Source organism: Diospyros lotus, chromosome 2, assembly GCF_014633365.1.
Source record: "Diospyros lotus cultivar Yz01 chromosome 2, ASM1463336v1, whole genome shotgun sequence".
Taxonomy (NCBI): Eukaryota; Viridiplantae; Streptophyta; class Magnoliopsida; order Ericales; family Ebenaceae; genus Diospyros; species Diospyros lotus.
Window position 1 is genome coordinate 4,781,556 of NC_068339.1, and position 16,707 is coordinate 4,798,262.

General features: G+C 31.6%; 3 protein-coding genes across 4 annotated transcripts in view; 2 read left to right on the forward strand and 1 right to left on the reverse strand.

Moving 5' to 3' along the window:
- LOC127794193 (uncharacterized) overlaps positions 1 to 11,433 on the reverse strand; it is a 74,804-nt gene extending 63,371 nt beyond the window's left edge. The window contains exons 1-2 of one of the 2 annotated variants that reach the window (XM_052325130.1): positions 11,055 to 11,408; positions 10,381 to 10,639 (exon numbers count right to left, since the gene is read on the reverse strand). In XM_052325130.1, coding sequence (XP_052181090.1) covers positions 10,381 to 10,639; positions 11,055 to 11,272 — 477 coding nt within the window. In that variant the 5' untranslated portion in view covers positions 11,273 to 11,408. Of the gene's footprint in view, positions 1 to 10,380; positions 10,640 to 11,054 lie in introns of both variants that reach the window. The other variant, XM_052325131.1, reaches the window with a different exon arrangement.
- Positions 1 to 12,933, forward strand: part of LOC127794194 (uncharacterized protein At4g14100-like) — a 69,830-nt gene extending 56,897 nt beyond the window's left edge. Inside the window, exon 3 of the transcript XR_008021583.1 lies at positions 12,894 to 12,933. The gene's annotated coding sequence lies outside the window, so the exon portion shown is untranslated. The remainder of the gene's footprint in view (positions 1 to 12,893) is intronic.
- Positions 11,760 to 12,933, forward strand: LOC127794195 (uncharacterized protein At4g14100-like). Its single transcript, XM_052325133.1, has 2 exons — positions 11,760 to 12,425; positions 12,606 to 12,933. The coding sequence occupies exons 1-2, from the start codon at positions 11,942 to 11,944 to the stop codon at positions 12,785 to 12,787; spliced, it is 666 nt and encodes a 221-aa protein (XP_052181093.1). The 5' UTR covers positions 11,760 to 11,941; the 3' UTR covers positions 12,788 to 12,933.
- Positions 12,934 to 16,707: the final 3,774 nt, after the last annotated feature.

A 16,707-nucleotide genomic window follows, 5' to 3' on the forward strand; every position in this document is an offset into this window, starting at 1 on the left:
TTATAGAATTATTGCACTTATATCACTATTATCGTACCAATATTATCTTAGTAATATTTTGTTATTTTTGTCTGTAATTTTTTTATTTTAAATTTTTATATTAAATTTTGCTTATATGGTTGATAATTTGATTATGATTTATTTTTTGTTTAAAATCATAACACGAAGAATAGTGTGGGGGTTGTTTTCTCTCTAGGGGGCGTTTGTTAAAATAAGCAAGATAAGGTGGTATCAAGATAAGATTGACATGCTTTCTTGACCAAGATATGGAATGATCAAGATAAGACTGGAAAGCATTCCAAGATTTCTATCAGAGTGTTTGTTATATTTTTTGAAATCCACTGATAATTATATTTTTTCTTTTTATGTGTTTGTTAATGCATATGATAAGTATCAAGATAAGAGTTTTTTTACCAAAATATTCTTATTACCAAATTTATGATTAAAATAGTATTTTATGATTAATATGAATTGTTAAAAAAATTAAGATTTTATTTTCTAAATTTATGTTCAAAAATAAATTTAAAAAAAAATTGGAAAGTAGAAATAATTATTGTTAAAATTACAATAATTTCACCTAGATAATTAAAAATGGTCAAAACATATTTTTATAATAAGTAATAAAATATAAAATTAAATAAAATAATTTAAAAATTGGTGAAAGGAATTATATTAGTTAATAAAATATATATATAGGGTGAGAAATTTAAATTTTAAAAATCAATGAAATGAATAATGTCATTTAAAATTTAAAAATTGTCAAAACATATAACAATTTAAAAATATATTAAATAATATTAATTATAAGACTTAAATAAATATTTTTTTTAATAAATTTAAATTTTAAAATATATTAAATAACATTAACTATCCTATAAGGGGCATATAAGTAATTGAACCTTATCTGAAAGAGGTAGATAAATTTATTCGAAAAGCTTGGATAAATTTATCTTGAAAGGGAAAGATAAGAGATTATGTGAGAATTTTTTCGAAAGTAGTTAGATAAACTTAACAAATTCATTAGAAATATTAAACATTTAGAATGCTTTTCATATGACTTTTTCTTTCTTTTATCTTAATTAACAAACACCCCTGGTAAGTAGTAGTTCGCCATGCTTGGAAAACCTAAACTCTGCGTTTTTATGGTTGATGATCTCTACGCAAATGAAAGTGTCACAATCCAAGGGAGACAGAAAAGCAAAGCATTGCCAAGTCTCCCAGATTAGCCAGCCATTGTTAGGATGCTGTGCGTGTACTTAATTGAGATGCCCCGTACGCAGAAACATTTGATCTTTGTCTTTTTTGCTTGACCCCACCCCAAACTAACCCCTTTTCCTAAAAATATCCACAGAAATGTGTCGTCCCTTCCCACTTTCCTGGCAATTCGTTGGAAATCATAGGCCTCTGAAAGGCTTGATTTAGAACCTTTCAAATTGTTATGCTGGCCTGGCGTGGAGTAATTTTTGGCCAAGAATGAAATGCATCTCTCAATTTGGCCATTGGACTTCATTCTTAAACATTCCCATCCCATCCCATCCTATTATCTCCCTTTCTTTCTGTTGCATTTCTTAGCCTTTCTTCTCTCACTCGGGTCCGCTTCCACCCGTAAATGCCACTTCTCATGACCTGCCTTTACTTTTCAGTTTTCATTGGTTCTCTTTTAATTTGTACTGTTATTGGTTGTCTTTTAACATTGGACGCAGTAGCAGTAGCTACAACAATTATAAGTTTTAATTAAATATAGATTTAACTCTTTAATTATTTTTATTTACGGTGACATCTTCTCTAAAAGGTCATTATATACTATGCCTTTATGAGTTTTTGATGCTTTTGCTTCCTTTAATTTATGGTAATATCTAAAGATTGTTCTCTTTATATTTTAGTTTTAAATTTATTTTTAATTTTATATTTTGAGTGTTTATTTTAAAATTATTAAAAACTCTTTTAGAAATTTTAATTATGTTTGCAATGAAAACAGTCAAAACGATATTTCTTTGTTTTTAGTTTTATGTTCAATTTTTTTTTTTTTGTGTGTTTTGAAAATATATTTTTAAAAATATATAAATAAATACATTTTCACTGTTTTTAAAACTTAAAATAGTCTTAAAATAGCAAAGATAACATATAGTGTTTCTTAGCTGCTTTTGCTTTCTTTTTATTTTTGGGTTTTGGGGGTGGGGGGTTGTTGCTCAAGAATGGTTCTTAGATTGACCATTTTTCTAACTTCTTCTACTTTACCATTTTTTTCTCTCTGAAGTACATTTATTGGTCATTTTCTCGGCTTCCTCTTCAATTCCTTCCTCTGGGTCCCTCCTCCTTCCATTTGTGTATGTCTCCTAGTATGTCAAGACAAAAATTAAAACCTTAAAACTCTTTTAAGTCGAGTTAAAAGGGTTTTATGTTTTGATTTATTTTTTTTATCTTATGTATATATATATATATTTCACTCATATTTTTATTATTATATAATATATAACATGTGACGTCAATAATAATACATGCATTTTAAATAAATTTAAGGTATTAAATAAAATTATACCTAATTGAGTCAATTAGAACATATATAATTATCAAAATTAACAAAATTGGATAAAGTTACAAATTCGCAAAAAGATTTAGGTTATTTTTGCTATTTTTCCTTAAAATTAATCAAAGGTAATGTTTTATAAAAGTCATGAGTAACTTGTACAACATCCTTGGTCGCGATGGCAAGGGAAACTAGAGCCATCGCCTGTGACAAGAGAAGGTAAAGAGATAGTCAACATTGGTAGAGGCAACGGGGATGACTATTAGAGAATCAAAACATAGCTAAAGAAGATGATGAAGAAATTACATATCCAACGACTGAGATTTGTTAGCTACTAGTTTGATCCAACGACTCTAATACCAACTTGTTATGATTTTAAAACACAATCAAATCATCAATTATACAAAATGAATACAGAAATTTAACATAAAAAATCAAAATTGAGAAAAATTATAGGTAAAAATAATAAAACATCACTATAATAATATTATAACTACAATATAATATTGCTACCATAATTTCAAGATATTGATCATTTATTTATAGACCTAACACTCACATATAGATATATATATATATATAAAATTACATTCTAATTAGAAGATGAGTCTATTAAAATAAATTTTTAATTAAAGATAAATTTTAATTATAATTAAATTTAAATTTTGAGTCAAATTATACAGTCAGTCATTGCCTTGCCTCCAACCAAGCCAACCCACTGCCACCTCCTTCTCCTCACTAAGGATGTCTGCCTGCGTCACAATTTCGTTGCCGTTTCTTGGTAGGATATGTGTATTTGAGATTTTGGGGCCTAAATCAGAAATATAAAAATGGGCTCCTAAATTTTGGTGTATATTTAAATTTTATTTTTTATAATAAAATATTAAAAAATAAATAAATATTCATACCATATCAAAAATAAAATAAAAAAAATTCAAAATGATCAATTAAAAACTACTCTTTTTACAATTTTGAAGGCAAAAATATCAATCAAATTAACATAATCAAATTATTTTAGCATTTTTTTTAATAGACAACATAGTCTATCCATTCAATATGTTTTATCAGATAGTATATATCTCAAAGGATCAACTATTGCGTGCATGTCTTAGCCATTGTCTCATCAACTAATATAATATTTTAATCTATTTATGTATTGTAATTAATCCTAACTTTTAGACAACACTAAATTAACAACATCAACAAATATATATATATACATATACACACACATACATGTTCATATATATAACAAGTTTAGGATTGAGTAGAATCAAACCCAATTGGTTGTTGCATTATAAAAGTCTTAAAATAAAAAACAATTATTGAGCCTTAACTATAATAAGGAAAAATAGTGATTTACATAGGTGTTTTTGAGAGAGAGAAGGAGAGATTGCAAGAGAGAGAGAAAGAGAGAAATGTTAGGCATTCTTCAAATTTTGGAGATTGAGAGACTTTATATATGGGCAAAACTATCATTTTAAAATAGGGACAAAATAGTCAATTTATCTCCAAATTTATAAACCCCTAAATTGACAGAATTTTTGGGTCCTGAAACAACCGTCTCTTAGGCCATACTATAGGTTCGGGCCTAGGTAGGATAATGATCAAACCAATGAGTCAACACCTTAATTTTCACCACATTAAGGGAAATAATTCTTAAAAAAATAACAATAAAGTTGTGTACAAATAAGTGTACACATTCGGCTAATTGGTCGGTTAATCACTTATTTAATAACTTAACAGAATTAAATCCTAAACTGTAAATTGAAATTATTGAAAATTAAATTAAATGATCAAATTTTATTAAAAATTAATAACTAATATAAATAAAGTTTAATATGAATTTAACATACGTTAAAAGGTGCGTGCAAGTATTATTGTTGACAGAAACTAATGTTTATTTTAGTGATAACTTCATAAAAAGCTTTTAAAGTTTAGCCATATTTTAAATTTGGGTTATATATTTAGGTCTATTTGGTTAAATATGGAGTTATAACCTTCAAAATCGAAAAGAAGACTAAAGTTCTGAACATTTAAAACAGAATAAAAATAAATAAAATTTGTTGATTTAGTTCCAAACAACCTTTAAAAAAGGGTAAGCCAAACATCCCTTTAATTAGTTTTGACACCCGCGAGGGTGGGGTTGCTTAATTAGTTTTGACCCCAAAAAGATGCTGCATTTTATAAAATCAGCAAAATGATTATCCCTGACAGGGTGTTTGGCTGAGCGGTTTTAATGCATATAAATTGTAAGCGAAACTTAAACGTTATATAATTTATTTAATTATATATTTATTAAAAATTAAAAAATTTAAATATTATCAAATTTAAATGTTATTTAACAACATTTTAAAAAAATATTCTCAACTTTTTTCAAAATATTATTCATACCTTATTTGGTTAACAAAGTATTTTATAATTTTATAATTTAACAACTTATCATATTTTCAATCCCATCTCCTTCTCTTCTCCCTCCATATTTCTCAAAACTCTCTATGCGCCCCCCCCCCCCCCACCCCCCCCCCCCCCCCCCCCCCCATTCTCCTTTGTAGCGGTCACTGCCTTCTCCATCCTTTGCCTGTCTTTCTGTCTCTCTCTATATATAATATTTTTATAAATTAAATTTAAATTTAAATTTAAAATATTATATTAGTATATTTTTTAATAATTATATATAATTTATTATCAACATCTAATGATAAAAATTTTATAAAAAATTGAAGATCAATTTATAATTTATTTTTATAAAAAATTTATATTTTTATAAATTTTATTTATATTATTTAACATGTCTATTTTAATATTTTTATTAAGTTTTGATAACTTATTAAATTTTTCAAACCAAACGCATAACTATATAAATGATACCTTAAAACACATTATCAACTTAAATATTAACTAACTTTAAAACTTTACATAACTTGTAAGAAGAAAAGCTAAAAACCATCTTGAAAAAAGGTAAGCCAAACACCCTCTAAGATTGGTCCATTATTTCTTAAACAATTCTTTGGAACTAACATATGTAAGGTCTTAACCGTTGGGCTATGCTCATGGGGGCCTTCTTAAACAATTTTGTCTCTTATCTATGAGGGTGTTTGGCACTGAGGTTTGATTGCCATCTACTCCTCCTCCCAAGGTTGGACCAATAGTGAGGTCTATGAGTCGGTTGTCTTAGGACCTATAAATTTTGTCATTTTTTATGGCCCATAAATTTTTTCCAAGCTTACCCCCAATCAACGCACCCTGCAAACCTTTCTCCCTTTTGCAAACCTTACTCTTTCTTTGGCTTTCTTGCGGCTCACCCTCCCCCTCGCTCTTGCTTTTTCCTTTCGCTTGACACTTGCTTGCGACTTGCCTTTACCTCTCAGTCGATAGCTGGGGAGGTCGCATCAATGGCCATTGGCTCTTTAACTCTTGCTCTCGCTGGGTGATTGAGTCGTTCGCGTTTCTGCATTGCCATTGGGACACTTTGAGGGTTGGTTTAATCTTTAGTGTTGTGTTTTGTTCGGGTTCAAATTTAATACTAGTGATAAAAAATCTTTTGCTGTTATGTTCTTGTTCTTGGCAGACAGGCAGTAGCCACTGACCAATGGACATCCCTTTATACTCTAGAGACTAAGAGACTAGAGGTAAGTTAATTTATTTAATTATGTTCTATTTGATGTGTATTTTATTTTATTTTGACTAATTTAACACCTATAAGGAGTTTAGAAATTATGACTTTAGGCTTTTTACTAATTGTTATTCAACTATTTCATTTAGTTAGGGATTGTCCTGGTTGAATTGTGTTAATTGTGATTAAATATTTGTTAATTGTGATTATTGAATATTTGAATTATTCATGCTAAAATTGTTAATTTTTTTATTTTATTCTTTAACATGATATGAATATTTATTTATTTTTTAATATTTTATTATAAAAAATAAAATTTAAATATACAATTTAAAAACTCATTTTTACATTTCAATTCAGAACTCAAAATCTTAGGGCCTATTCTATTTGTTGTTTTCGAGCCGTTTTCTGTTTTCAATTTTTTAAAACAGTGAAAACATGTTCTCCTCGTTATTTTTAAAAACACAATTTTGAAAATAAGAAAAAATTTTGAAAAGAAAATCCAAAATAGCAAAAATTCATTTTGATTGTTTTAAACCAAAACACGATTAAAAAACCAAAACGCGAAAAACAGTTGCCGCCTCTTCTCTCTCCTTTCTCTCTTCTAGATTCGATGAGCTCCCTCCATTCTCTCTTGCTGCCTCTTCTCTTTCATTTCTCTCTTTCTTGCTTCCTCCCTCTCTTCTTTCTTGGTTGGTGACGCACCTGCCACGACCATCTCTACCGCGAGCCGCGGTCTCGCTCTTCATTTTCTCTTCCAGATCAAAGTCCTCTATCTCTTTCGCTCTTTCTCTCTCTTGTTAGCCCGCGACGCGCCTGCTATGGCCATCACAGCCGCAATTCATCACCGCCACGACTAGCAAACCAGATCCGCCTTGCCTTCATGGTTTAAGCAACTCCGTTGCGCTTCGCCTTCGCCTATGCCCATCGTGGCAGCAACCCAGATTTGTTGTTCGCCTACGTTGTCGATCACTTCCTCATGTGGCTCTGCCATTTCTTCTTTCCTTCACCGCCTCACATGTCATTTCTTCTCTCTTCCTTCCTTCATCGCCCCTACACACCCATTGAATATATAATATAATTTTTATTAATTTTTTTAATTATATTTTTAAAATTTTAAATAAATTAATATTTTATTATTTTATAATTTATAATTTTTTTTAATATTTATGTTATGGTAATCTAAATGTGTAGATAATTTCAATTTGTAGAAAAAAAAATTATTATGAAATTAATAGTTGAGTTAAATTAAAAATGAGTTTAGAAAGTAATTTGTAATTTTAATACATTATATATGATTAAATTATTAGTTATCTCCAATATTATATTTTAAATTTTTTAAATTAAAATTATAGCTTATTAATAAATATTTATAATTTACTTTGAATCAATTTTTTTAAATAAAATATTATAAAATAATATTTTACAAAATTTCAAAATAAAGGCGTTTTACAATTTTCTATTTTCAGAAACAATTTTTTAGAATGACAAAAAAAAATATATTTTTAAAAATATTAAAACAGACACTCAAAACATAAAATTAAAAATAAATTCAAAAATTAAAATTAAAAATTAAAACACAAAAGTAACACCACTTTAGGAACCGCCCTAACTCCTCCTCCTCCTCCTCCTCAGTGAGGATATTTGCCTGCGTCCCACCGCCACCTACTCCTCCTCACTGAGGATGTCTGCCTGCGTCACAATTTCCTTCTTGTTTCTTGGAAGGGTAATGATCAAACCAATGAGTCAATACCTTAATTTACACCGCATTAAGGCAAATAATTCTTAAAAAAAAAAAACAAAAAAGTTGTGTACAAATAAGGATTCACATTCGGCTAATTTGGTCGGTTAATAACTTTAATAACTTAACAGAATTAAATCCTAAACTCTAAATTGAAAGGAGTGAAAATTAAATTAAATGATCATATTTTATTTAAAATTAATAACAAATATAAATAAAGTTTAATATGAATTTAACATATGTTAAAAGGTACGTGCAAGTATTGTTATTGACAGAAACTAATGTTTATTTTAGTGATAACTTCATAAAAGACTTTTAAAGTTTAGCGATATTTTAAATTTAGGTTATATATTTGGGTCTATTTAGTTAAATATGGAGTTATAACCTTCAAAATCCAAAAGAAGACTAAAGTTCTGAACATTTAAAATAGAATAAAAAAAAACTGAAATTTGTTTCTTTTATAATCTTAAAATTTATAAAACAGAATAAAAAACTAAAGTGGTATTCTCTTTGTATTTTAAAATTGCGTTCTCTTTAATTTTTAATTTTCAATTTTGAGTTTTAAATTTATTTTCAGTTTTCTGTTTTGATAATCTGTTTTTAGAAAATTGAAAATACATGATCTTTGTTATTTTGAAAAACTATTCCTCAAAACAGAAAATTAGAAAATTTGTTCTTTTGAAATTTTGAAAATAAGTTTTTAATTATATTTTATTCAATAAATTTAATTATTCAATAAATTAAAAATATTTAATGTTAATATATTATTAAAAATATATATATATTAAAGTTAATGAATTTTATAATATTTTTTCTATTACAATAATAAAATATGAATAAATAAATAAATAAATGTGTTTTGAGTTTTAAGTTTGTTTTGGTTAAAAACTCTCAAAACAATTTTTTTTTCTTTTGAGTTTTCTTTACAATTTTTTTTTTTTCAAAAATATATTTTTAAAAACAGTAAAGAGAACGTGTTTTCATTATTTTAGAAAATTGAAAATTAAAAATGACTTGAAAACAGTAAAGAGAACGCAATCTAGTTTTGTATTTTGAGTTTTGAATTCATTTTGAATTTTATGTTTTGAGTGTTTGTTTTGATATTTTTGAAAATATTTTCTTTCTGTCATTTTGAAAAAAATTTTAAAATAAAAAATTAGAAAACGCATTTGTTTTGAAATTTTAAAAACAGTTTTTTTTGTTATTATGATATTTTATTTAATAAATTTAATTTAAAATAAATAATAAATATTTATTAATAAATTATAAATTTAATTCAAATACTTTAAATTATAAAATAAAATTCAAATAAAATAAAATAAAAAAATCAACAACCTTAAAATATCATTGTAAAAAATTAAAACAAACAAAACATATCACATATTTTAATAAATAAATAAAATTAAATAACACAAAAAAAATCAAATCAGAGAGCTGAAACCAACTTCTTTATCTAGGGTTTTCTATGGGGGGCGCTATTCGCGATGGCAGTGGAGAGCGCTGGTCGTGGTGGTGGTGGCAGTAGGGGGCGTTGGTCGTGGTGGCGGTGGGGGCACTGGTCGCGGTGGTTGTGGGGGGTGCTGGTCACGTTGGTGGTGGCTGTGGGGGGTTAGGTCAATGACGGTGGTTGCGGTACTGGTTGCGATGACATTGGGGGGTGTTGGTCACGGTGGCGGTGGAATTGAAGGTCGACGACAGTGGCAATGGCTGTCGATGGCCAGAAAAAGAGAGGAGAATGGAGAGAAGATAGGGGGGAGAGAGAGAGAAGGGGGGAGTGGGTCTGTGTGTGTGCGGGGGGCTTGTTTTTCACGTTTTGCATTTGTTTTGTGTTTTCAGTGTATTTTCATTAAAAACGTCCAAAATAACAAATGTTATTTTGGATTTCCTTAACAAAATTTTTAGTTGTTTTCGAAAACGCGTTTTGAAAAATAATAAAGAGAACGCATTTTCACTGTTTTCAAAAACTGAAAATAGAAAATGGCCTGAAAACGGGAAAGAGAACGACTCCTAATTAAAGTTCTAAACATTGCCTTCACCTCCATCACTGCCTCCAACTTCTTTCAAATGTTACATACAACCAGATGAACTAGCCACTAAAAAGAAATCAATATGCACCTGGCTATAAGACAGAGCAAAATTCATCTGGTCACTAAAAAGAAATCAATATGCACCTGGCTATAAGATAGCAAAATGTATAAACCGTATGTCATTCTACAAGAGCAGGTTTATTTGTAAACATACAATTTTCAATGTTCTCTAACTCCATTTGCACTATTATGCAGTGAGGTTTTCCAGTAAATTCATTTCTCTGAAAACCTTAATATTATCAAGTAATTCTAACTAAACCCAAGTTTGGCAAAGGTAAAGAACCTTGCCATTGTTTTCAACAGAAAGAAAAGGGAAGAAATCTGTGACTAAATTATATATCACACTGCAGAGAGGTCTGTGAACAACAATAATAGACAATGCAATTAAACTATGGGATTGACAATTTACCAGAATATCCATACCACCATAGTTATGTTGCAGCCACTCAGTGAATACTTTGATTGATGAAGGGTTCACAATATCCAGTTGATGGAAGAGAACATTCAAGCCTCCTTCTTGCAAGACCTTTGCTGCTTCTTCACCAACAGCAGCATCTCTTGATGTCAGAACAACCGTCACACCATGCGTTGCAAGTTGATGTACAATCTCAAACCCAATCCCTCTGTTTGCTCCAGTCACCACAGCAATAGTATCTTTCGACCACCACCTAAAAACTCCAGTCCATATAAAATGTTATCCTCAACACAATCATTTACTGGATAAAAGAAATCACCGGGGAATAAAATTGACATAAAGGAGAAGTGCTTAAACACCCAAGAGCAGGAATGTATTGTATCATCAACAGGCGGGCGTTGACATAAATTGAAGACAACAAAACCATAGAAGGCGTGACTACAGAACACTTGTCCGATTGGACAAACACCCAATCTGGCTCTGGAGATTTATTATTTCGAGGCATGAACGAAGTAATAATTACGAAATCAAAATACTCTTATCCTAGATTCTGCCAAAACGCACTAGATCGAAAATCTAGGGTTAGTTTCTCATCATCTTATCATGAGAAAGCAAAAAAGGAAAAAAGTTGAAGGGCGAATTTACAGTAAAATACTAAAAGAAAATACCTCTGGTGATCGGAATAAGGAATGGTGCGAAGGAGGGAAATCTGCTGGCGCCTCTTCTCTCTCCTCTCCTTTGCCCTCGCTCTCTTCTCCGCCTTGCGATCTCTGTGCTTCTCTTCTTCTCTCTCTTCCCCCTCGCTATCCGTTTCCAAATCTTTCTCCTTGTCGCCCGTCGATTCCCTGGAATGATGCTGATCTGCGACATCCGTTTCTCCCTCCATTTTCGTTACAGTTCTCAATTTTCTCCGAGCTGGAAAGAGGGAAATAGAGAGAGACAGAGAGAGAGATGAGAATATAAAGCAGAAATATCGCTCTTCGCGCAATTTGCCGCCAGACCCTGCTCGGTGCTCGCAAAATCAAATGGTAATCAGCCCAATGGGCTTGGTCAAACGCGGGAATTATCTTCTGTCCCCATCTCGGGTGCAACCTCCATCACCAAATTATTTCCTGTCTTGAAGACACAACTAAGTAACAAAAGAAAAAGGAAATCAAATACAAAAATACTGCTTGAGGACATAAAATCTTTACAAACTTTTGTGTTTATATAAGTGTCATTGTTCTGTTCGTTAAGAGTAAATAATAAGTATCCGAATAATATATATATATATATATATTTGGCCCAAAATCAATCACCGCTCAATCTCAGTCGCCGTGTTATCGTCGTCTCTTGCGGTTGCAAAATGAAGAGAGTCTTCATTTAAGTACTACTGTTGGATGACCACCCCTTTGAAATCACATCACATGACATTACACCCTTCTGGGTGGCTGGGTATGTATGTACGTATGTATGGGATGATGAAATCTCCACCACAACTGTCATTTCATGCCCTTGTTCTTCAGGCTTCAGCACAACAAAGAGGAGGAATTCTCCGAACAGGAAGCTAAAAGCAATGGTCTCTGCAACAAAGGCCGTGTCCTTCTACCTCTTCCTTTTCCTCTTCCTCTTCCTCTGTTTCCCTTCAAAAGCATCATCCGAACCTACGGAGCCCGACCCGGTCCCCACCCCATGGCCACTGCAGTTCCACTCGGTGCTCTTCATGAACCGAAGCGGCACCCTGCAAATGGTGGATCTCTGGTACGACTGGCCCAACGGCCGCAACTTTAACATCATCCAGACCCAGCTGGGAAGCCTCGTCTACGACCTCGAGTGGACCAACGGCACCTCCTTCTTCTACACCTTGGATTCCGACCAGACTTGCAGAGTGGTGGACCTCGAGGTGGGGATTCTCCGGCCAAACTGGCTCGACGGCGCCACCTACCTCGGCCGCCGCTACATGGATGGCTTCCTCTGCAACGCGTGGCAGAAGCTCGATTTCATCTGGTACTATGAGGACGTCGCCACCAAACGGCCGGTCTTCTGGGTCTTCTATTCAGGTACTAAAAGAAGCCAATTGTAGCTGCTTAATCGTAAAATTACTCGCTCAATTTTGGTTCAAAGATCGAGGAAACTGGAGACGGCATGATTGAATTTTCTGAACAAATTTGTTGGTGGATTATTAGGGTTTAAATTTTCCTGTTCGCATCATTAAGTACTACTTGGGTTGATTTACACAGGATACAGCGCACACGTGATGACATTTGAAGTGGGGAAGGTGCTTGAGGATCCCAAATGGCAAGCGCCGGTGTACTGCTTCAACGAGGAAAAGAAGTCGGTGGTTGAATCCACAAGCGATGGCGGTTGGGACGGAGGTTTAATGAGAATGGTAGTTTCCGGCGGGAATGTGGGTGTCAACTAGCCATAGCCGGTCTCGTATTTGGGTGGGTTCGTTTAGGTGTTTCATTGCCATAAACCTTAAAATGTTGTGAGGTTGAGTTACTTAAAACTTATTATTCTTGGTGCAGCTCTTTTAATTAATAAATTTGAAAAGTTTCTCTGCCTTCCTCTCGCTTGGCTTTGATAATCACAGATATGATGATGTAGTAGACTGTTATGGTAAAGATCAGTGGAATCCACTTTAAACTCAAGCTGCCAAGTGATGAGTTATTTGAAATCAACAGAGAAATTAATTTGGATTTTGGGACCTGATCAACTTCAAAGCTCTATCTATCCAAAGAGTATCATCATTGCTCATTGCTCAGCGGACCCTGTTGTTTATTTATGCAACTATTATATATATGGACATACATAGACAAAAGTTGATGATGAGAATCCTACTACCTTGTGAGTTACTTCATAGACCCTGTTGCTTAATTTGATGAGTTACTTGTGTCTTCTGGAGTTGCTTAATTTAGTGAACTCACAGACACTGTCATTGACTAATTACACCACTAAAATCATCACAATTTCCAAATTATTCCATGTTAAATGAGATACCAAATATAACATTACCCCATATTTTAAAACTCTTACCAAACAAACAAATTGTAAAAATTTAGAAGTCTTTATCAATAAAACTTGATATTAAACTTGTTGGAAAATGCACTGATATATACCAAAATTAAATTATGTCACCTTAACATTGAAACAGAATGAAAGACTAATAGATCTAATATGATATAAGGATGTTATTTAATATCCATGTCCTAGCCGTCCTCATTTTAAGATGTTGTGTATATATATATATATTAATTAAATTCATTTATGAAAAAGGGGCAATGCAAACTATTATTTTTAGGTGCAATAAGCATATTTTATCTTGAGATAATGTGTATTATTACATATCATTTTTAATTTTCAAATCATCTTCGTAATTAATTAAATATTTCAAAACACAATACATTATCATCAACTAATAAAATTGTTTGAAGCTGAAAACAAAGCATAATAAATGCAAATTAACCATCTTCAAAAAAAAAGGTGAAATAATTATTTAATAATAAATAAAAGTATTGTAATTTCAATTAATCTGAAAGAAAGCAGGGGTTATACTTATAAAAATACTAAATTTAATAAATAAATTTACAATTAATTAATCTAACTTCCCTCCAATTCCATTCCCTTGTCAACTCATTCGTTCCTAACGAGTTTTATAAGCCAAAACAAAAGGGCTAATCCTTACCTAAACAAAAGGAAAACCCCTAAATCTTTTCCTTTAGCTCATCCCCTTCGACGTGCGGAGAGGCGATTCGCTTGAAATCAGAATTGAATCCCAACCTCTGCTAACCACCTCGCATTTCTGTCGTGTTTTCCCCACGTTACTTGAATTTGAGCAAGTATGGGCCGAGGAAAATGTAGCGTCGGCGGAGGCGGTGTTGGGGGATGGATTCGGATTCCGGCTCGAATGCCGACCCCACTATTGATTCAAGCGACATGGTTGCTTGATTTCTATATTGCTAATTGGTAGTTTTCAAGAGAGCAACCATCTAGAGACCTCGACAACTATTCACTTTGCGGTATTCTTCTCTGCATATCCCTGTATTGGATGCAATTGTTTAATTCTGGCTTAATTATGGTACTTTATTCAATATAATTCATTTTCTACTGAGCGTGTTTGATTTTTTTTTTTTTTTAACAAAAACTAACCACATCTTAATTAAAAAATTTGTTTTTAGCTTCTTTTTTTTTTAATATTTTTACTCCTTCAAATAAATTAATTACACTCTATAATCATTTTTGTCAGTATAGTTTCTGATGATACTAGACCGATCACCGAAATCTGCCTCGAACTAAATACCTGCAAGGGCGGGACTTTAATCTCCTGGAATGATTTCGACGTTTAAGTCAGTAGAAAAAGACCCAAAATAGAAAATCACTCACTAGTCAGATGTCCATACCTGTAGAAATTGACCTCTATTTATAGATGACGCAAATTTCACTTCAAATAGATAAGATAACCTTTCAAAGATAACGTTAGAGAGAATCTCAGTTGACCGAGTCCCTCTCATTCAAATCAAATTTGGGATGGAGATCCTGGAAATCCAAAAAACACGTGGTGCTTTCTGAGATAGACACGTGGCGGTACCAAATTGATAGTCTTCGAAGGTAGTAGAGTAAATTTGTCTTTAGTAAAATATCTGCTCATCAATTTTATTGGCCAGTTAAACCTAATTACAAGTGCAGTTTTAGTTTTGATTTTTTTAAATAATTGTCGGTTTAAATCTATCTTAATATATTATATTCATAACCGCAATCGAAATTGGCATCCAAAGTGACTATAAAATACAATTAATTTGTTTGAGACAGTTAAAAACGTTTTTTTTCTTTGAAAAAGTTAAAAATAATTGTGTCTATTTTTTTTTTTTTTTGGTTAAATATGAATTCCTTCCTTTCTTTTTTTCAGGTAACTGGTTGAATTTTACCTCAGTATACTAACACATAAGCCCTTGCCCTTCAGATCTAAACTCGACATTTGTAGTTTTAAGGGTAACATTATTCTCGAATATTTTATATTCAGCTTAACAGTATATCTATATTTGGCCTATAAATTATTTGAACTGGAGAAATTTTATATTTCTTGTGAAAATCACAAAATTAATATGTTTATTTGTTTATATTTTTCATAAAGTTGATAGGCGATTTTAGAAAGTGTTAATCTTGTACTTAATCAAAAACATAAAGGGATTATACGTCAATTTGTAAAGTACATGCGAATTATATGTTTTTCTCTTTACTTTTAAGTGAGTGGTAGCTGGTTTTGTTCAAACAGTAGAAGTTCACCTTTCCTGTGAAAGAAGTTGAAAGCCCTCTGCTTTGGTACTATATTGGCAATCCTGTTAAAGAACTTGAAAATCCTCCACATTGGTGACAAATATATCTTACAGTTACAGCCATTAATTTTTTCCGCTAAATGAAATACAAGCTCATAAAGGTCGGATAACATCATGGGGCACGAACCAACATGCCATCAATTAAACTCAGCTATAATTGGCTGGATTGTTTTGATAGATAGACTCTAAACACAACCCAATTACTTAAATTATTTAGGAGAGGTGGTTGAGGAGATGGCCTTGGATAGAAATACCTCGAGATCTAAACCTATTTGAGGGAGATTAGAAAAAGCTAGTTTAATTGATCTGTGTATAGAAATTCATCGATGTGCTGTGCAGAGGCATTGTTCTGATTTGTAACTGTTATAAACCTATTTGAGGGAGATTAGGAAAAGTTAGTTTGAAACAAGAGAGAAGCGAACAAAATTTTACATTACACATACAGCTATGCCAAGGCATTGCCAGTTTCCCCCAATTTAAACTCTAGGTAGAGTGGCATATGTCCCATAGCCAGAGACAATGAAATAGAATAAATTGAGGTACTGGATACCTACCACCCATGCGCCGAGAATGGTGAAGATAAAAAGAGAAGACAGGTCGGTCATCCTTCATTTTATTGTCATGACGAGATAAGTGAAATAAATGTAAAGTTATATATTATTTATTTATTGTTAATTATATGAGGTTAGTGCTCCCTCCCTCGGGAGTAATTGTCCTATTCTTAAAATCACTCCTATATATTTTTTCCTCATCTTCCAATCCCAGGCCTACTATGTTGTTCACTGACGAGTACCTGTTATGTTACTTGTCAGTGGGCAACATAGCAGACCTCCTCCCAATTCTATTAATTTTGGTCTCTTTCTTCTTTCACTTTTTTGTCTTAATTTTTTAAAAATAAAAAACAAAAACTAAACACAAGAAAAAAAAAAAACTGAAAGCAAGAAACAAAAACTATCTACGAGGCCTATAAAATTGGCCTTAAGTCAATATTAGAGTAAATTACATTGTA